Source organism: Callorhinchus milii, unplaced genomic scaffold, assembly GCF_018977255.1.
Source record: "Callorhinchus milii isolate IMCB2004 unplaced genomic scaffold, IMCB_Cmil_1.0 Scaffold4, whole genome shotgun sequence".
Taxonomy (NCBI): Eukaryota; Metazoa; Chordata; class Chondrichthyes; order Chimaeriformes; family Callorhinchidae; genus Callorhinchus; species Callorhinchus milii.
Genome location: NW_024704745.1, coordinates 50,806,288 through 50,829,028, shown reverse-complemented (window position 1 = coordinate 50,829,028; position 22,741 = coordinate 50,806,288). Strand labels below are relative to the sequence as shown.

Here is a 22,741-nt window from a genome sequence, read left to right as displayed (position 1 = left end):
ATGGATTGTTGAAATACTGTTATTAAAAAAAATGATTACACTGAATATTCAAAATGTATAGTTTCCTCTTGCAGCTGAAGGCCATGAGCATTGGAGTGAAATATTCAGACTTTTAACATGGTGGCAGAATAATTTATTGAAATACAGATTTGTTAAATCATCAATAAGTATTACACTACTTAGAATGGATAAGGTTTATGGAAAAGCTGATACCTCATCTCACAGTGCAACACATGCAAGTGCTGTGTGAACCCATTCAGTAAAGAAACAGGTTTATTAATCGAGCATTAGCATAATTATTTAAAAGGGAAACATTTAAGAGGAAACATCCTTTACAATAGAAATGGACTAATAGAACCAAACTGAATTCTCATTAATTTTTAAATACCTGAGCATAATCTATAATTTTGCCGATATGTATTGAATGAGGACAGGATCTTCATTTTTAGTGCTGTGTTCATTAGATTGCACTCTTAGATTTTGTGTGCAATGGCCTGCAGCTATGCAACCTCACATAGTCTAGAACTGGAGATGGTTGGGTGGCAATATTAGATTTTTGTATATGCCCTCTGGGAAGCTGGGCAGTTCAGATCCTATCACAGTATCCATTAATGCAGCAAGGACATTTCTATTGTCACTGACCGTGGAGGCCAATGGATGAGTTGCTGATGTATTCTCTCCTCCTCTTAGGAGGCCAGAAGTAGGTAGGGTTAAAAGCAGAAATAATCTCAACCTGACAAATGTGTTGGTGTTTTATAAATTTGTCATACTGTAGAAAAAGTAAAAAATACTGAAACTAAATGAAAGTGACAGTAACAGCATTCAAAAGTTTTCCTTGTTGAATATAAAGTGCACTCCTCTTGGGTCAGCAGATGAGTGATCGATGCACATTTTGTTCAGGGTTTTAGCCAGAGCTTGTGGTCCACAGAGGAAGACTCCCACATTGGAGCTGCAAAAGAAAATAGGTTTACTTTCACTAAAAGAAGCATCCTTCATTATATATTCGCTCCTCACCTTGTTTGCTCAGTAGATCATTTTTTCTCTCACTAGATTTCCCTTCAGCTAGAAAGTTGAGATGGTTTGGGTGTAACATAACCCCAGGGGCATACTAAAAAACGAAATGTGAGTGGCAAACTGAAAGAGTGTTTCTGGAGGGAGAACTGATTCTATGGGAAACAACTGCACTGAGGTAGAGAGCAGACCCTGCTGCTGTAAAATCTGCTTGAGATCTTACTTGAGTTTCAAACTTAGGCTATGTAACGTCCGAGTGGATTATAATATGATACTAAAATTCCATACAGCTTCAGTGCTACACTTTCAGTGTTTAGTTTTGCTGTGCATAATTCATTTCCTATTGATCATTTGTATATTTAGTGTATATTAGGGTTAGCTCAATTGGTTCTCTTCTATAAAAACGGTCACCCGAGTTTCAAAAAATTATACAGCCAGGAAGTGAATTATCAATTTAACTGAAAGTTAGTGTCGACTGATACACCAATCCAGTAATGGGGGAATGGTGCATTGTCAAAGATGATGTCTTTCAGTTGAGGTGTTAACTGTTCAAGTGGTCAGATCCAAATGGTCGTATTTGAAAAGAGAAGGGAGTTTCTCCCAGTATCCTGACCAACAATGCTCCAGATAAAATTGGGCATTCACTTTATTGTTGTTTGTGGGACATTCTTGACTCAAAGTGGTTGCTTTATTTGCCCTCAAAGACACAGTCACTAAACTTTACAGTTATTCCTGTGAAGCTCTATGAGGCATATCAACAACATGATAAGGCACTTTATCAATTGCAAAGATTATTATGTTATTTTTATTATTGGCCAGGATACTGGGAGAATGTTATCTTGTCAAAGAGTCCTGAGAGATCTTTAACGTCCACCAAAAAGGCAGACCTCAATTTGAAATCTCATCTGAAGGACAGCACTGTACAGCAAACTACCAACACTGCACTGGAGTATCAGCCTAGACGACAAGCTCAGAGTCCCTGAAGCAGGATTTGAAAGCACAATTTTTTGACCCAGAGACAAAAGCCAAGATGAGTATATTTGAATATTTTCTTTAACGTCACTATATGTGAGCTGATAACTCACCAGATTAGCTAGGAAGGAGATTGGAACTTCTCTGGATTTAACAATAATAATGATTACTTTGGGAATATGAAACGAGACAAGCTCAAAATAAAAAAAATTAAAAATGAAAAAGTAGATGTAACCAACAAGATTGTTTCATGAACATAATTTTGATGTTTTTAAAATGTTGTAATATACATTCTGTGAAGGCAAAAGGCAATATTGATAACCAAACATTCCAGGTTTATACAGTGCTTTCAGAAAGCCTTACTTTGGATAGTTGGTTGCTATGTCTTTAAATTCATGGTCCCAGTTTGGTCTCCCATAAAATGTCTTTTGTTTGAGTCCAGTAATGACGTCGGTTTGTTCTTCGTGATGCATGGCAAAGTGAGTGGCCTACAAACAGGGAAAGAACAATTTAATATTGACACTAGTCTTGTATGAAAAACGAACAGGTCTTCAAAGACCCAACGCTGATACACTGCAGCATCACAGCTAACAGGCGATATAACTAATGTTTTTTTCATGGAAATATATAACACTTCCATGAAAAAACGTTAGTTATATCTCCTGTTAGCTGTGATGCTGCAGTGTATGCTAATTTGACATGTTTTGAGATGTGACTTTCAGGCATTCTGCCCCAGCTCTTTCAAATTCAATACGGAGTCTCTCCACCTTTCTGCTTCCCCCCCATCTTCAAAATCCATTTTAAGATCTGTCATAATAATAATCCTTGCATTTGATATAGCGCCATATCACATCTTCGACACGTCTCAAAGCGGTTCACAGAATATACCGTAAAGTGAACTGACTGTATATTTTGTGGGCGAAATGTGGCAGCCAATTGTGCATAGCAGTGTCCCACAAACAGACGTGGATTGAGTGACCAAATTATTATTTTATTTTGAAGAGATTATTACCCCCGGAAAATCGATCCAAAATCGATCCACCATTCGACTAACAACCGGGTTTCTACTGACTGCTCGGTAAACAAAGGCGTGTGAAGTAAGGAAACTTGCCCAATGTTTTGCCCTGCTAGGGAATCAAACTTGGGTCCACTTGCTTACAAAAACCGTCGTCAATGCAATAATCATAATCTTTAACTAAATCTAGGAAACAGCATAACCCAGTTCAGCAGTTTGATCATTTTGATAACTAAGTACCTGTTTTTCATCCCATCCAGTCAGATGGATATTATAAGTCAGAAAATTAGCGTTGCCTCCTTCCTGCATTTGTGACTCGAGTGACTGGAGCAGGTCAGTGAACCATTCAAAGGCGCTGGTTTCTCGGCAGAGCCAGTAAAAGAAGATCTAAGACAAGAAAACAGCAGCACGATATTTCAGCATATTATTGCATACACAACTCATCTGTGCATTGTTGCATAATTTAACTCTTATTCCTTCCCTTTTCATTTTGTCAATAGCAGTTTTGTTCCCACTTCCTTTTTGTGCAACTGTTAAAAAGTAGAGTTGAGCAACTGTTTCCAAAATGAGCAGTTCTAATGCCCCTCTCTTCCTGTTGCCTTTAGAATGCTACAGCAATGGCTTTTACTGTTAGTGCTATATTTGCCTACATAACTAAAATCTAAATTAAATACAAATTTATTATTTAATTATTTCCAAGTTATCATCCCTTCTTCAATTGAGTCCTTAATTTAAGTATTGCCTGCTTTGTAATTCAGTTGGTTGCTAAGAAACCATCTATTCGGCAATCCTCGTCCTTGCCCCTCCCTACCTCTGCGACCTTCTGACCCCATATAAACCTGTCCGCTCCCACCGTTCAGCAGGCTCTGGCCTGCTCCATGTCCCCCACCCAGCCCACCCCACCATCGGCAATCGTGCCTTCAGCCTTTCTGCCCCACCCTATGAAATCCCATCCCACATTCCTTTTGCCTCGCTCCCTTGCCTCCTTCAAGGCACATCTCAAAACCCTTCTCTTCGACCGAGCCGTCGCGCACCTTCTTACGTCCTCACAACGTGAAAGGCGCTATTTAAATGTAATTTTGTATTGTACTGTCTGTAACTGGCTTAACAGTTCAAGTCAACCTTGTGCACTGACATGCTCCACCTTGCAGTGGGTGGGGGGATGCAGCAATAATTGTAGTAGCTTCAGGCCAAACCACTGTGCTGAAGTCAGGGAATGGGGTTTACACCCAACCTATCCAATAATTACAAACTGTTTTGGACTGCAATTATCAGCGATCTGATAATCATTTACCACAACTTGATTCGATAACTACTTTTAAAAACACGGTGAATGGATATTTGAGGAGGATGGGTTTGCAGATTTATGGGGAAAGGGCTGGGGAGTGGGATTGACATTACATTGCTCTTTTCAAAGAGCCGGCACAAACTTGATGGGCCGAATGGCCTCTTTTTGTGCTGTACGATTCGAAAAAAATATTATACCACATCTCATTATTATCTAGTTTGTGTAGTTTCTAATGACAGCTAATTTGTGCACAATAATGTTCCACAAATAGTCGTGAAATTAATGACCAATTTTATCTATATCAATGGAACGTGATAGTTTGTGGTTTGTATGAACTCTTATCTGAAATATTTGTTACATTATACTAATTCATGCTTGAAAGATAACCAAATCTGCCCAGATAAATGTCCATTGCTCTGTTGCATTCATTGTGTCATACCTTCTTAAGCTTTAGATTTGGATTAGAGTGGGTGTACTTGTACCAGATTGATTTGAGAATAGACGCAAATGGAGTGACCCCAATTCCAGCACCAACCAGCACAACAGTTTCATACAGAAAGACATCCTCACTTGCTGTACCGAAAGGACCATCCACTGCAATCCTGAAAAAAAGTCAATATTAGAAGCTGGGGTCTCATCCCTACTGCAAGAACCTCAGAGTTATGTCAGTCGGTAGGTTTCCCGAAGCACAGCACAAAACACACATAGATTTGCAATTTCAATTTGATTATTCTTTAGCTTTTTCATGAGACAATTTTTTTTTCTGAGTTTCTCTGCTCTAACCATTTTATGCGATTTTTGTTAGAATTTTAGTGTTATCTTCAGCTTATTAAATGCTTTTTATAATCACATTGTTTCAGAGCCAACTCCCTTTCAGACATATTCATGAATGAGATTCTCTTGCCCTCGTATGATACTCGCTGATTTTTACAAGTATAAATGACAGCCTAAATCTGGTTCAGACAATGAAAGCTAGATAGTTTTACTCTCGGTCTTAGGAGATGAAATATCGATAATCACACAGATGGTAAAGTTTTGTTAATATCAGAATTGTTTAACTTTACAAATAAATGACCAAACTATGCATTCAGTTTCTTTCAATAGGAACAACATGTTCCTATTAATTTGGATTCCATTTTGGGCAGAGAAAAATTGAAATGATGATTTGAACCGAATCGTGATGATTCCACTTTGCCTACCTGGGGAGTTTCCATGCTTCCTGGAATTCTGTCTGATCTCCACCACAAACTTTGAACAGACTATCGGTCCAGTCTCCCATTATTCGCACATGAATACTGAAGTGATCTTCCTCAGGGGCAGAGGTCAATGTGAAAGGGTGCCACTCCAGCCTTGAAATCTTTGAGCACTGAACAGAAATATACTGGCCAACTTCCATCTTAAACCCTCGCTTCTTCATTTGTAGCTCAATCACTTTGGAAGGATGAGTAACAACCTGCAAACAGAGATACGCTGAACTAACAAATGGCACAAATAATCTGAAATGTTAAGATAATAGACTTAAGGCTAGAACCATGTGAAATTTCAGACTTCTGACTTCCATTCAGCTCCTCTCTATGGCATCTTAAGTAGGACTGAGCAGACAAATGGGCTGTAAACTTGAGTTCTGATACTTTGTGGCTCCAGCCTACTGAACAATACATTTTTTTGGTAACATTCAATATATTTCTTAGACTGGAGACAAAAGAAGCATAGATTTCACAACCTTTACACAGAACTACTAGTGACCTTCAGATGCAGAAGGTCTTCCAGATCTTTGCATTATTTGGCAAATTCCTCACACGACTAATATTTAGTCAAACTGTAAGCTTACCTTGGTAATGACAACCTTCTGGTGGGAACGCCACAATCGGACCAATCTCTCACAGACATATAAAATCATTGGGCCGACCACCCATCTCCAGGTCTAGAAGAGGAATAATCTGATTACTGCATGTGGGCAGGAAGTGTGAACATATTCAGTTTACTAATGCTGAACAAGTCTCATAGAAGTATAAGTGTTTGAATAGAGAGCAAAAGTCAAACCTACCTTTGGGGAACTCCCTGTAAACTCAGGATAAGGGCATTTAGGATAGTTGCCCCAGTCATCGAATTTGTCTTTGCAAAAGGTTGCGTTGTGATTTTTCACACTTTGGGCTGTTTGTCCACGTACAATTTGGCTGGAAATTTAAAATAAAGATTTTTTTTAGTGCTCAAGCTTTTTAGGAAGACATTGGGTTTAAATTTTAAATAAAGCGCATCATGACTAAAAACCTTTAAGTCTTATTCCCTATTTTAAAATATTTCACTGCAGAACTGCCTGGCATTGGGCACTTAATTTTTCCAACAGGGAGTAAACCTGACTGAGAAATCACTTTGTTTTAAAAGCAGAGCATTTTACAGCATCCTTCCCGTTTAAATACACCCATACCACTTAACTAACAATAAAAATTATTTTTAAAAATATCTAACCTCATATCTCTGGAGTAATATTTATGAAAAAATCGTAATTACATACCCAGCTCCATGGATAACAAGCCCGGCAAAAAAAATCACAAAAAGGTGGTGAATGTACCAGAAGACCTCAAAATAAGACCTCCTGATTATTTCTGTCGATGAAGTTATTATCAGTATCAGAGCTAGAGTGCTGGCAACCCCAGTTAGACCAGCCAGAGTTGTGAATGCCACTCTTGTAGGATTCTAGAAAGGAAAAGCAATGACAGTATAAAAAACATATTGATCCGTTCTTCGGCAGAGCTCTGCATGGAGAGGTGGGACTTTTTTTACATAAAGTGTAAAAAGAAAGCATTGATCTAGTGTGACTTCAGCACTAACCAACTGGAAAACATTTGACGTCTACTGGCTGAAAGGTAGAATAAGTAAAATGCGCTTACAGAGAGCCCTGGCCCAATTCCTCCTGGATGAGAGTTTATAGAACAACAATCATTTGACACATTAATAATATTGTGCCCGAGATAATTATCAACATTATATGAATTTTGTCCATACCGTATTCATTTTGCCACTTTTGTATAGATGCACTAGGAGATCAAAGTTAGTTAATAGTTATCTTTGTTTATAGGAATAATGAACCCAGGTGCCATTGCTGTAGCATTTCCATAATGCTACACAAAATGCCATCCTAAAATTAAACTTCTTCATCTGCATTTCTCTTGTAATCTTTGATTTTCAATTCTTTAATGATGTAAACAGGCTTCTAGCATATATTTTACTGCAGTGAATATGTCAGTTCTTTTAGATTGCACAATTATCATGGGCATTTCAAACAATTGTCATGAATTGTATAATATAATAAGCAATAATCTAGTTATTACATATCAGTAAAAATAAACAAAGATTACCGTTGCACGGGTTTGAATTGGATTCAGAAATGCTCTGGCTTTATCATTCTCATTTCCCACTTGAGACAAAGCATCGTTAAGGGGTCCGTTCTCACCCAGCTGACTATTCATAAATCGCTCAAAGTTGAATAAATGTGCTACAATATGAATGACTGGAAAGGAAATGGTGCACAGTCTGTTACATCTTCATTCATGTAATAACACATAGGACAGTCAACATGATGAGCCTCTAAATGTATTCATTTGTTGTTCAGTGATTTGCAGTGACCATTCCTTGGGCAATAATGAAACAGGTGGTCATTTTCAATCAGCTTAACCAAAAATGCATAGCCATAATCTTGAATCCATTCTAACATCATTATATACGTACTGCACTAGAATCAGTGTGCGTGTACCTTTGACAATATACCACTGTTTCAGCACTTCTCTATAATGTCAGCCAAGATTATAAGACTACATCCTGCCATTGGGGCTTGAACATATTTATAGCTGAACAGATGCACAGCAAGACCAACAAGTCAATGTTTCCACTCTAGAAGTTGCTGAAGGTGCCCTTTCCTTCAATGGAAGATGAATTAGCTTAAAAACGCTTGAAAAAATACTGCCGAGGAACTATTTGGGTCAATACCAATCATTGATAGAAATATCTTCCTCTTTAGCATGAAATTATTTTATGAATCACAAAAGTATTGTAAAATATTCTAATGAATGACGAGGATATTTATCTTAAAGCATATTAAAGCCATTTGAATAATATCCATTGAGTGTTGTGACTTACTGGACAACCATGATTACACAGGTACACTCTGTTGAGTATTAATAAGAATAACCTGACTTTATATCGCACCAATTTCTTTATTAATTACTAATGCATATTTAATAATTTTTGAAAATTTTAACCATGATTATACACAATTTACTGATGAATTTTCTGCTTGTGTCACAAAACTGTCATACGTGCTTCTCATAAGTGAATTAGCAAAACTATTGGAAAGCTACTAATTAAATAGTTTTTTTTAAACTGTTCAAAAATAAACATAGGTTTGTACCAGTACAGCCGTTGAATTGGTTTTGCAACAGTGTTTTCTCAAGCTAGCAAATTGGGAAGTTACATTAGAGGAACTTCTGCTTTCTTTGTTTTTTTTTGTTTTTAGGCAACGTACTGAAAAATTGCAAAGTAGTTTTACATTTAATAATAATCCTTGCGTTTGATATAGTGCCCTAACACAACGTTTAGATGTCTCAAAACACTTCACAGAATATGTTGTAAAATGGAGTCATGTAGCTCAGTGGTTAGAGCACTCGCTTTGCAAGTGAGAGACCTGAGTTCAATTCCAGGCAGGGCGAAACCTTGGGCAAGTTTCCTTACTCCACACGCCTAATAATAATCCCTCCAAAACCAAAAACAATAATAAATTGGTCATTTTCAATCTACGACTGTTTGTGGGACATTGCTATGCGCAATTGGCTGCCACATTTCGCCCATAAATATATAGTCAATTCACTTTACAGTGTGTTCTGTGAAGCGCTTTGGGACGTCCTCCCGACGTGAAAAGCGCTATATCAAATGCAAGGATTATTATTATTATTATCAAATGCAAGGATTATTATTATTATTATTAAAATGGATTGCCTGTGTATTTTGTGGGCGAAATGCGGCAGCCAATTGTACACAGAAATGTTCCTGTCGTGAATTGAGTGACTTTTTTTAAAAATCTAAAATTACGAGAGCAAAAAAAATCATCAGAATTTATACAAGAGGCAATTGTCATTTTCTTTTCATTTCAGGCTTATAAAAAATAAGAAAGATTATTTTAACTGCCAGATTTTGTGCCCCATCAAAGTGCCATTAAATACCGTTTCTAGACTGAGAAAAGAGCAACATTTGACAACAGCTATACTTGATTTCACCTGTCGAATAATGTTATCACAGTCTTTTACGTTTTCTCTGCATCCCTCCCTGCATCATTGTGGCAACCAAAGAGTAGAATTAGTTGCTTGAATATTATGATCTACTCTTTGTTGTAATGTACAAAGGTAACTGCACTGATCTCTTCAGTTTACCTGTATGCAATGCAATCATATAAGCCAATAGCTTGTGGAAGGCGATGTTTCTGTCCAGCTGTCTTCTGAGAATTCCTCTGCAACACTTTCAATTAAAACAGATATTACTGATGTTACTCTTCCACCAGTTTCCTCAGTCCGTATGTCCATCACCCCAGTCCACACTCTCTCTGCTCTCAGTGATTTCAAGGTCCTCACTTTCACCTACAAATCCCTTCATACTCCCTATCTCTCCTACACTATTCCTCCGTTTGTCCCCTCCATTGGCCAACTTGGGCTTGCTGAGTGTACCCTGGCCTACGTGCATCACCCAGTTTTCGAATTCAAACCCCTAATCTCTGGAAATCCACCTTGGCCCCTCCATCTCCATAGGCCGTAGGTGGCTAGGGCCAGGAAGAGCTCAATCCCCCACCCCTCTCGCCCAATCTATATACAGCTCAGCTCTCTAAAGGGAGTTGGGAGGGGAAGCCTGAGGAGGACCACAGCCATTCTTCCGAGCAGCCCTTACTTGGGGCTCCTACTTGCTACTCTCCCAACTCATTGGCAGTGCCCGTTTGCTTCCAACTGGCAGGCTGCTCATTGGCACGTAATAGAAACATATAAAAAGAGAAACAGGAGTGGGCTATTCAGCCCCTCAAGCTTGTTCCACCATTTTATAAGATCATGGCTGATCTGTAGCTCGAGTCCAATTACCCGCCCTTACCCCATATCCCTTACTACCTGGACCTAACAAATATATATCTATCTCAGTCTTGAAAATGTGAATGGATCCAGCATCCGCAGCCTTTTGGAGAAGAGAGTTCCAAATTACCACTACCCTTTGGGTGAAAAACTGCCTCCTAATTTCACTCCTGAATCTTTCACCCAGGAATATTTTCAACCCCCACCTATGTCCAACTCGCCCCCTCTCTATCTGTCTTCAAGACCCGCCTTAAAACCTACCTCTTTGACTCTATCTCCAGTCACCTGCTCCCCCACACTCCTATCTCCTGCCCCCCACCCCCCCATATACTTGTTTGAAGTATGTGAACATGGTTACCAAGGTTTTCAGGCAGGACTTGAACAAGGGGAGAGAAAGGGTAAGGCAGAGGGATTGAGGGAGAGGGTTCCAGAGTTTCGAGGTGTAGTGGTTGGAAGCGCGACCTTCGATGGTGGGGTGGAGGGTGCGAGGGACAAGCAGGAGGCCTGTGCCAGTTGAGCAGATTTTCCAGCACAGGATTTCCATGCAGTGTTCGTGTGGAGTCGACTAAGCCAAAAAAGTGTACATCAACAAAATGCAACAAGCATTGGCATTGCTGTTTGAGAATCAGTTTATTTCAATATTATTTTCAGTAGAGACCATTCCAGTGGTGCTGACAATGAATGGCACACCAAAATGGGGTCTAAATGTGCGATATTTTCACACTCGATATTTTGTGTTAGTTGCAACTTTCAGTTTGCAAGGCTGGATTGTAATGTGCTAAACAATAGTCAACCTACAAATTGTAAATTAGCAAATCTGAAAGAAAAGGCGGGGAACAAAACTAACAGTGAGTTGAAAAGAACAAGGTTAATAATAGCACTACTTACCCCACATGATCCTCTCAAGAGTGACAACAGATTTCGACACACTGGCAGCAAGATCAGCAAACAGTTAAAGTTCAAACACGCAGCGGGTGCTCTGGCCCATGCCAGAGCAGACTAAATAAGTCAAACAAAAAGAAATGTGAAATGCTTTCACAGGGAGAGGAGTGGAAAAAATATGACTTTTAATGTCTTAATTATCATTGCAAACCCTGAAACAAAAGCAGACAGGATTTATATAGCGGGTGGAAAAGAAGACAGAACATGTGGCGAATTGTACAACAATGTGAACATTTTGACATTCAATGTCGCATTTTCACCCCATAGGCCTGTGAAATTTAACATGCAGCAGATAAAATATAATTCAATAGTGCTATGATCATCAAGGTCCATACTCACACCAACAAGTTCCCTTGTGTAAAAATATGATTGGCCATCCTCGTACACAAAATAATAATGCACGAAGAGGAAACCATTTATTCCAAGCCATACCAGCTGTAAAACAAACAGAAAGAAAATCAATGAGATTCACAGTAAATAGGATAGAGTTTCTAGTCTTCAACCCTCTATGGTTGCCCATACTGCACTTTAATCTTTATGAGTAAACTTCGGTTTACATGAAATAAATAATTTCCATTTGACTTTTTTTTCTAACTCAAACCTTATTTTTTTTTAAAAATGATGGTAATTTCAGACAATGTGAAAATGAAATACAGAGTCTCATAGTATTTGCTTTGATCGTGCAGATCCATTTTTTTTAGAGTTTCCTGATGGCCTGTTAAGTAAAGCCATTATCCAGTGCTGGACCATTCAAGCCAAATAGTTGTAAATTCAAATCCTTGCCTGTGTTACATTAGCTGACTTCAACTGAAGCAATTTATGGGGAGCTGCAACTGGATTAGGGAGGTTCTTATTTGTGACTGCTCTCCAGACACTCCTGTTGGTGCTCATTTGTAGACATTGGGTGAGGGCAGGATTCAGTTTCCCTTTGATACCTCCTATGGTTGAGTACTCAACATCATGCATCACACATGAATAATAGCCACTTGGACAAGGTGCATGAAGTCACTTGGCGCCAAAGATTAATATCCCAGTAGTAAAGAAGAAAGAATTATGAATTCTTTCAGGTACAGAGAAAATTAGAGGAAGAAACATATAACTCTTTTAGAAATACAGTAAAACTAGCATAAGGCGTATATGTTGTGGACCATAACATTTAATATGACTGATGAGGTATGAGGTTCCAGGCAAACTTGTATCAGTTATATGGTAAGTATAATTCAGATTGTGTACGACTAACACATAACAAATACAATAAACAAGTACAAGGTCCTTTTCACTAACTTGCATTTAGTTGTACCTCATTTTCCAGGCTTATTTCAATGGAGTACACTGTACTGTGCATGCGGTACTTCATCACTAAAACTGATAAGTGCGCATGCAGTGACGGGTCAAGTCTTTGTTTCCTGCATTTGTTTCAAACAGAACATAGCACAAGCGTACTTCAATGCAGCAGGTAAGTGCTGTAGTTGTGTTACAAATTAGGAGATTGCCTGAGTTAGGAGAAGCTGATCCTTTTTTCTCTCTAATGTGACCAGACTAACAAAGTGAAGGTACCACCACTCTCTGAACTTGTTCTTTGGGGCCAGCTTTATGGGAGTCTAACAGTTCTTCTTTGTATTTCTTTGAACATGAGGAGGGAGGGAGCTCGACTATGGAAACTCCATCCTTGTCGGCCTCCCCAACTCTTCCCTTCACAAGCTGCAGATCATCCAGAACTCTACAGCGTATTTCCTCTCCCGCACAGGCTCGTGACCCCATCACACCCATCCTCTCCCATCTCCACTAGCTCCCCATCACTCAGAGAACAGAATTCAAAATCCTCATCCTTACTTTCAAGGCCCTCCATGGCCTTTCCCCCTCCAACATCTCTGACCTGCTGATCCCCTATCGATCTGTCCGCTCCCTCCGTTCAGCAGGCTCTGGTCAGCTCCAGGTCTCCCACCCTACCATCGGTGGCTGGGCTTTCAGCCTCTCTGCCCCCACTCTTTGGAACTCCATTTCATAATCCCTTCGCCTTGCTGCCTCTCTTGCCTCCTTCAAGGCACAACTCGTGGAGTCCTGTAGCTCAGTGGTTAGAGCACTCGCTTTGCAAGTGAGAGACCCGAGTTCAATTCCAGGCAGGGCGGAACCTTGGGCAAGTTTCCTTACTCCACACGCCTAATAATATTCCCTCCAAAAAAAAAACAATAATTAAATTGGTCATTTTCAATCTACGACTGTTTGTGGGACATTGCTGTGCGCAATTGGCTGCCGCGTTCGCCCACAAATATAGTCAATTCACTTTACAGTGTGTTCTGTGAAGTGCTTTGGGACGTCCTCCCGACGTGAAAAGCGCTATATCAAATGCAAGGATTATTATTATTATTATTATTATTATTATAACTCAAGACCCTCCTTTTTGACTGTACCTTCAGCCACCCTTTGCCCTCCCTCATCCCAACCCTGCCCCCCAAGCTTGGGTCCTGATCCCTGACTGTTCAGCGCCTTGGGATGTCCTCCCAACGTGAAAGGTGCTTTACAAATGTAATTTTGTTGTTGTTCTTTCAGTTTATCCTGGTTTATGTTCCTCATTCAAATTACATGAAATAGATGGTTAGTGGTTAGAGTGGTTAGAGCACTTGCTTTGCAAGCGAGACACCCGGGTTCAATTCCAGACAGGGCGAAACCTTGGGTAAGTTTCCTTGCTCCACACGCCTGATAATAATCCCTCCAAAAAAAACAATTATAAATTGGTCATTTCAATCCACGACTGTTTGTGGGACACTGCTGTGCGCAATTGGCTGCCACATTTCGCCCATAAATATATAGTCAATTCACTTTACAGTCTATTCTGTGAAGTGCTTTGAGACGTCTAGAAGACGTGAAAAGCGTTATATCAAATGCAAGGATTATTATTATTATTAAATAAAAATGACAATAATTTTATTGTGATTTGTTGTTCTTGGACATTGCTAACACATATTAGTTGCCACATCGCATTCATTAATTTCAAATTAATTATAAGTCGTTTTAGATGTTTATTTGATGTCAATAGTGTTTTTTTATCAGTTGTATGTCTCACAAATATGGAAATCCAGTTTCATCATCCTTAATGCATCCACACCAGACTGAGAGTGCTATGTATGGCATCTATACTTGTAAATCTCTGTGTCTGGAATAGAACATTCTCTCCCCAGAGGTACAATCCCTGCTTTGGTAATTCCAAAGTATATTGCATATAGTTTGGCAAAAGCCAAAGCTTGGAGACCCCCAGAGTATGCATTAGTTTATTGCTAGAGTCTAACCAGCTAAAACTTGAAAACGCTGTCTGCAAGCTTCCAGCTGCTTGTTCAGCTAGAATCACCCTATCCATTGGGGTTTTGGCTTGCGAGGTTAACTGGAGCTGCATGAGAAAAATCTGCTCCAAGTGACTGGTCTACTTGCTCAAGTTCTGGTTATGAACCAGCTGAACCAGCTGATGGCCAATCATCAGCAGCGCCATAGTCTCTGCATCCAGACTACCAACACCATCACAAATATTGACTCGATTCTTATATACTGTTGCCTAGCTTGTCACCTTGGAGCTAGTATAACTCCAAGGACATTCCACTTATTGCCCTTCCCTCATAAGTTTTTTCTCAACCATTATTTAAACTTAATATCTAATTATATAAAAATATCATCAGAAAACACACATTAAAAGAGGAATTGAAATTGTTCACATGCTTTAAAACGTATATTCCAAAAATATTCACTTATTTTGTTTTCAAGTATGAATAGATTACAGATTTGAAAGTGGGGTAAGAAGAAAAGTAATCCAGAATTGTTTGAGTGTTATTACATCTAAAATAATTTTTTTGAGAAAATTAACTTGTGAATATGTTCAATATACATATGTTTTTAAATCATATCTGTTGCGTATCTGCTTGTTTTCAAAACAAGTATGAATAGAAGTTTTTTTTATGAAATACATAAAATACATTTAAAAATTGGCTGCCGCGTTTCACCCACAAAATATACAGTCATTTCACTTTGCAGAATATCCTGTGAAGCGCTTTGAGACGTCTTGAAGACGTGATAAGGCACTATTTCAAATGCAAGAATTATATTTGTTATTATTACATCAATGATGAATGCAATGTGTTGAATGTTCTTTCATTTTCTTGTTAAGAAAGGCATTTTCATAAGAATAATGGATTAAAATTCTGTACCATAGTTTTATTAAATTCAATTCATAATACCTCTATTGAACCAAGCCGTCTGAGTTAGATGTCAAAATCAAAAATCGGAGGAAGTTTTACTTCTCAAAGTATTTGTTTTTTCTCTTAAATGTAGCAAAATCAGATTTTAACAAATAAATATACTCGATACTCGCCAATGTATATGTTTATGATGCCTTCACTGACCTCCGGCCACTGACAAAGATTTAAATACAATAGGTTCATAGCAATGTACATTCCATATGAGCTTTAAGAGTAGCTTTACTGCATTGCTTGTTATTTGACCAGATAAACAACAATAATTTGCATTTATATAGCGCCCCTCACACAGGGTAGCTTGACAGTGGCGGAGCACAAAGCCAAGTTGGGGGAAAGTGACCATAGCCATGGTCAAAGCAGAAGGTCTTCAGGCGCTATCTGAAGATGGGAAAGGAAGGGACAAGGCGCAAGGATAGAGGACGAGTGTTTCAGAGTTTCAGTGCGTAGTGGCTAAAAGCACCAGTGCAATGGAGGGCACAAAGGACATGTAGGAGCCCAGAGCCAGTCGAACGGAGGCAGCGGGTTGTGGATTGTTGGGTTAGCAGATTAGAGAGGTAGGGAGGTACCAGGGCATGAAGGGATTTGAAAACAAGTGTGAGAATCTTGAAATTGATCCATTTGGCGATGGTGAGCCAATGGAGCCTGGCTAGGACTGGTCTGATAGGGGTACGGAGTTTAGCGTGGGTAAGCATGTGCGTTGCGGAGTTTGGGATCAGCTGGATTTTGTTGATGGCGGAGCTGGGGAGACTGGCGAGGAGGGCATTTGAATATAAAATAAACAGTTGCACCTGAATATTTTTGAGTGCATCTACGTTTTAAACAACTCGTTTTTTGCTGAAAGAGAAGTGATCTTCATGTTCAAGGTAATATTTTTAACCACAGATAAACTGTTCAAAGTAAAAAATAATTTAAAGAATTAAACAGGAAACAGCATAAATAAAATTATTAGTAACATGGAGATGTGACATTTCTTTGTTTCTTTACATTCACAGTACTGTACTTACAATTACAAAGATGGAAACTCCCTCATTCACCACCCAGTTACCCATGCTTGAAGCGACCACTATATGTGGGCTATTGAGATATCTTACACAGATGTAAGTGGAACCACACGTATACGGAAATGAGAATTTCATCAGTGTTTTGCAATATCCTTCCTTTCTGCTGGATATTAATCATAATTAAATGGCATGAAAGTCTTACAATGCCACAAACATATTCAACAACTACAGTTACTGGTCTCAGGCAATGGGCATACATCTTCTTTCAACATCCCTTGAAGTAATCTTAAAAAATCTCAGTTTTCTTCCATTTGTTTGCCTGTTCTAATGCCTGTCCTAATTCCCCTCATACGTTTCTTCAGAGTTCCATTCAGTTGCTCCAAACTTTTGATTAATCACATTTAATCAAATTAGTTTTGACCTTAATTACAATAATGATTCAAACAATAATTAGAGTTGCCATCTTCTGGAATTAAAAAGTACAAGTTCAAGCCACAAAGAAATTAAGTGTTCAACCAATATCATTTGATCTATACTGCTTTTTATCCAAAATATTTCATTTTATTGCATGGAAAAGAAATATGTGCTAAATCTTCAATTTTCTGATTTATTTTTCTTCTGGATGCACTAAAATGATTCTTTTGTGGACAAAAATGAAGATCAAAATACAGTATATATAATAAATATATAGTATTTCCTTCCATCCTTTAGGCTTTCAATCTATAGCTGACTTGCCCCTGCAAATGTCTAATGTCTGGTATATGTTAAAGGAGGTCACTCACTCACTCTGATAATGCATATTCTTAGTTTTAAGTTTTAATCTGTCTTGTGATTTATGAAAGTGAGAAGCAATCAAATATTTTGAGTCTCAGTCAGGTTGAGGGAGTTACAATTGTAATTAAGCTCAGTGCCACTGGGTAAGCGATAGCAAAATTGGCCATCGCTCCTATTCATAGTTTCCTACAACAACAACTTGTATATCTTCTTTAAATTTGTGTGTCATCGACCACGCCATCCTCCTCCACCACCTCTTCTCCCTCATCCACCTTAGTGGGACAGCACCTTCATGGTTCACGTCCAACTTAACCAACCGCCTCCACTTCATCTCGGCAAATAATTTCTCCTCCCGCCCCTGCCCGGTCACCTGCAGGGTATTCCAAGTCTCCATCCTTGGCCCTCTTATTTTCCTCATCTATATGCTCTCTCTTGGTGATGTCATCTGCAGACACGGGGTAAATCTCCACATTTATGCGGATGACACACAAATACATTGCCTCCTCCAGCATCGACTCCAGTTCCGCCGATATTCTATCAGCTTGTCTGCCAGACATCAGAGCCTGGACGAGTGCAGACTTCCTGCAGCTGAATGTGGACAAGACGGAAGTCATACTCCTTGGCTCCTGTCAATGTCTTCACCCCTGCGGATCTGAACTCCTCAACCTCCCTGGGCTCTCCCTGAAACTCACTGAACCAGTGTGCAATCTAGGCATCCGGTTTGACCTCCAGCTGTCCTTCCTCCCAAATCTGGTCCCTGACCAGAACCGCCTTCCATCACCTCCGCCACACTGTCCGACCGTACCTTACCCTGAAAACCTCGTGCATGCGTTTATCACCTCCTGCCTGGATGATGACTCACATACACTCCTCACCGGTCTCTCCAGCTCTATTTCAAAATATCCAGCTCATTCAGAACTCTCCTACTCACATTCTTACCCGGACCAAACTCCATCTCACCAATTCTGGCCAGACTCCACTGGCTCCCCATCAAATCCATTAACTTCCTGGCACCTCTCTACTTCGCCAACTCCTCACTCCCCAATCCACTACCCTGCGCCTCTGCTCGACTGGTACCGCCTCCTGTTTGTCCCTCGTGCCCTCCGCTCCACCATTGGAAGTCGCACATTCAGCGACTATACCCCGAAACTCTGGAACACTCTCCCTCAATCTCTCTGCCTTGCCCCCTCCCCTTTTTCAAGATCCCCCTGAAAACCTTCCTTTTCGAGAGTGCTTACCGTCACCTCCCACCACCAGCTCGGAGTCTTACTCCGCTATTGTTAAGTGCTCTGAGATGCTACCCTGCATGGAGGGTGCTATATATGTGCAAGGTGTTATTGTCAAAGCACATCAAAATGCTTTGCATTCTCTTCTCACATCTTTAGATCTTTACCCAGGTAGACCAGACTCCTGACTACCTTCAAAGGTATATGCTCAAGAACATGGAACCAATTCACTTACATTTATGAAGAATCCCACTGTTTGCAAGCAGACTGCATTTTATGAAGATAGGTTGTTAATTGCATGAAGTACAGATCTTTGAAGATGTGAACTGTTAGATTTGATATTTCCTGGACTGTGTAGCAGTGTGAATTTGAACAGACCCTCAGCAGAGGCATTGAAATGCTAAATATGATTATAATTGTGGAGTCCTACAGTTTAGTGGTAGATCACTCGCCTCGCAAGCGAGTGGACCTGGGTTCGGCAGGACGAAATGTTGGGCAAATTTCCTTACTCCACACGCCTGTTTACCAAGCAGTAAGCAGGAACCTGGTTGTTAGTTAATTGGCGGATCACTTTTCTGGGAGTAATAATCCCTTAAAAAAAATAATTTGGTCATTCAATCCACGATTGTTTGTGGGACACTGCACACTTAGCTGCCACATTTTGCCCCCAAAATAAACAGTCATTTCACTTTACAATATATTCTGTGAAGCATTTGAAGCATCTTGAAGACATAAGGCGCTATATCAAATGCAAGGATTATTATTATAAACCTTGCATTTGATATAATGCCTTATCATGTCATCCAGATGTCTCAAAGCACATCACAGGACATACTGTATTTGTATTATTACAATAATAACAATTTTACATTTGTAAAGTGTCTTTCATGTTGAGAGGACTTCTCAAAGCACTTCACAGGAGCTGACTTGGAGCCCAATCTATGGGTGGTGGAAACTGAGAAAGGGATGGGCAGGATTAGAAAGGTAAGTAGGGTCAAAGTACGGTCAGTAGGGTCAAAAAGGTTCTTAAAGGTGAGCAGGGAGGGGTGAGATGGCGGGACTCTGGGATGGCGGTCCAGCGACAAGGGTAGAATGGCTGAAAACTTGTCAATTGATGGTGGGGTAGGACAGGCTGACGTGTGCCAAGTGGAGGAAGCGAGCAGGAGGTAGAGGTGCAGAGGTCACAGGCGTACAGTGAGGCTAGGCCGGGGAAGCACAAGGAATTGAACATGAAGACAACATGAATTCAATCTGCTGGGAATGGGGAGCCAGTGGAGCCAAGCGAGAATGGGATGATGTACTTATGAAGCCTGGTGTAGGAGAGGACAAGAGCTGCACAGTTCGGGATGATCTGCAGTTTGTGTATGGAGGAGCTGGGGATTATGATTAACAGAGTGTTTGAATAGTCTAATTTGGATGTGATGAATGCACAAATGAGGATCTTAGCAGGTCCGGGGGAGAGGTAATGGCAAGTATTTTGCGGAATTATTATGAAACTTAAGAGAAAAACTTAAAAGACATTTGCACCAAAAGGCTGACTTGGATTGCATAGATTTCTTTTGATAGTCAGAGATGTGTGAGCCGTTGATCTGATACAAATGAAAAGAAAAATGGTGTGACTTTCAGATCTAAGAAACTGTGCAAATTGCTAGAAAAAAATTATTTGAAATGACTACAAGTTGTATTTTTACTGCAATGGACATCATTTCTGTGCTTGTAAATGGGAAGATTGCACATAGTAAAACAAAATTAGAATGAGCTGTATCATTAATGTAAAGGCATGAATACAGGGATCCTTGAGCAAACAATCACAATTACAGAGAACTTCCACAAGTAAAACATTTCTTTTGAATAGTTGAAAAGATAGGGCATGAAAAGCAGCGCAAAATGATTTTGTTTAAAAATATCTATATGCACAAGCGTATAATTGCATTGTTATCCATGTCACAAAAGCACATGAAATTCTGACTGACTGAAAGACAATTAACATTTTGCAAGGAATCTGTGATACAGAACAAATGTGTGTATGATCACTTTTCCAACTGAATTAATATGATCGTGTAATATTTGCACCAAATACCTGTACATTAAAAGCTACAATATATTGTTAGCAAAAAAGGTACGGAGTTTATGTTTTAAAATGTATTAATACTAAAAAGATATTCAGTATTTTGGATATTTGGTTGTACACTATGTTGGAGCTGTATTGTGCTGTGCCACCAAGTGGTAAAACATTGATTTGCGCCTGACATTTCTCAATGAATGAGTTCTTGATTGTCAACATGCCATTGGGAAATCGCTGAGCAGGAGGAAGATGCTTTGTCTGCAAGAAGGAGAAATCAAAGGTGGAGTCTCCCTAGGCTTCTCCTGTGCAGAATTCTGGAATTGGTCAGAGAACACTGAAGGTTTTGCGTTCTCACTTATCTGGTGGGATCTGCCAGGATTAGCACTGCTACTCAAGACTTGATACTTTTTCTGCAGATTGTCTATTATTTTTATCAGCCGCCAACAAGAAGTCTCGTGGTTTGTTTTCTTTTGTGTTGTCAACTGTATCTGAACTGTTGGCAGGAGCGACAACCATTCCAGGTGGCTGCCAGTCATGTTTCAGTGTAGTGAAAAATAAATTGCTCTTTGCTATCCTGCTGCATAGACTGCGTCGATATAAGACCAGCAACGATTGCTAGAAAACAAGAAATCAAAATCAGAGCATGCTTGTATGTACAGTCTTTTTTCAGCCCATTTTATTACCTTTATTGTATGTAAAGTGTCAGAATTATTCTCTATAATTTAAGGCTATTTCCATGGGCCTGGCTGGCTAGTTTTCTTCCAGCTAAACATTTGCAACAGCAATGATTCATCAGGGTGTGGTGACACTTTCCTGCATTTATTCAGTATTGTGCCCAATTCACAGAAAGCTAATAAAGTAACTATTTCAAACTATTTTCGAGAGAAATCTTATCTAATCAGAAAAAGTGTGGTTCATTCTGTTGATATGAGTGAGGTTACTATAGCCAGCACCCTGAATTTCATTAAACGATAACATCTCCAGGCTCTTCAGTAGCAACCCCTGTACAAGCCTCTGTGAACATAGCTAAACACTCAGGGTGGCTTCGTAGTCCCAGCTGCTTATATGAGCACAAGGTTACATCAGCTTTCTATTTTGCCAAAAAACTCTGTTGCAGTCCTGTAGTTCAGTGGTTAGAGCACTCGCCTCACAAGTGAGAGACCTGGTTTCGATTTCCTGCAGGGCAAAACCTTAGGCAAGTTTCCTTATTCCACATGCCTGATAATAATCCCTTGAGAAACAAAATAATAAATTGGTCACTTCAATCCACTTCAATAAAGCTGTTTGTGAGAACGTTCCAGAGTTTCGGGGCGTAGTGGCTGAAACCCCGACTTCCGATGATGGGGCAGAATGTGAGAGGGATGAGTGGAGGTGCTGGATGGTGGATTGGGGAGTGAGGAGATTGGAGAGGTAGAGAGGTGCCACAGAGTGAAGGGATTTGAACACAAGTGTGAGGATCTTGCAGTCGATCTGTTTGGTGATGGGGAGCCATTGGAGCCTGGCCAGAACTGGTGAGATGTGGGTACGAAGTTCTCCGGGTAAGTATTCGGGCAGCAGAGTTTTGAATGAGCTGGATCTTTTGCGCCCCCTGAAGTATCCTCAATCATCACATCTAACTCCAAGTGTGAAGAGGTCATGAACTTCCTTACCTCTAAAATTGACAACATCCGTCTGGCAGCTTCATCCCTCTGCCCCAAGTCACCTACCACCACCCCCATTCCATCTCCCTCACCCACCTCGAAACTCACCTCCTACCACAGCCCCCATCGTACATTAATTTGCCCCCATCTCTCCTTCCTCTCTCTCATCCACCATCACCACAATGAAACCCACCACCTGCTGCCTTGACACACTCCCCACCCAAGTACTGATCACTCAGCTCCCCCTCCTCTGCCCACTGCTTGCAGACTATTAACCAGTCCCTGTCCTTAGGATTAGTCCCACTTGCCCTAAAAACTGCGGTGATCATCCCCTCCTTAAAAAACTTACCCTCGATCTCTCCGACCTCAGCCACTACCACCCTATCTCAAACCTGTCCTTCCTTGCCAAAGCTCTGGAATGCATTGTTACCAAACAACTTTGTGTACACCTCTCCCTCCACA

The 22,741-nt window shown here is 40.0% G+C and overlaps 1 protein-coding gene across 1 annotated transcript; it reads right to left on the bottom strand.

Annotated features, from left to right (window-relative positions):
• Nucleotides 1-5: 5 nt before the first annotated feature.
• Nucleotides 6-16,660, bottom strand: LOC103183733 (cytochrome b-245 heavy chain). Its single transcript, XM_007901380.2, has 13 exons — nt 16,578-16,660; nt 11,672-11,767; nt 11,279-11,389; nt 9,710-9,794; nt 7,646-7,797; nt 6,802-6,983; nt 6,334-6,463; nt 6,118-6,210; nt 5,486-5,739; nt 4,726-4,888; nt 3,239-3,385; nt 2,347-2,471; nt 6-949 (listed from the first exon to the last, which is right to left on the bottom strand). The coding sequence occupies exons 1-13, from the start codon at nt 16,620-16,622 to the stop codon at nt 823-825; spliced, it is 1,710 nt and encodes a 569-aa protein (XP_007899571.1). The 5' UTR covers nt 16,623-16,660; the 3' UTR covers nt 6-822.
• Between the last annotated feature and the right edge of the window lie 6,081 nt (nt 16,661-22,741).

What these genes read in the sequence shown, in the direction of transcription:
- LOC103183733 (XM_007901380.2), bottom strand. Translation starts at nt 16,622, where the DNA reads ATGGGTAACTGGGTGGTGAATGAGGGAGTTTCCATCTTTGTAATT. An exon ending in CAATTCAAACCCGTGCAACG is followed by an intron (nt 6,984 to 7,645) that starts GTAATCTTTGTT and finishes TTTCCTTTCTAG; the next exon opens with AATCCTACAAGAGTGGCATT. An exon ending in TTACAGGGAGTTCCCCAAAG is followed by an intron (nt 6,211 to 6,333) that starts GTAGGTTTGACT and finishes TTCCTCTTCTAG; the next exon opens with ACCTGGAGATGGGTGGTCGG.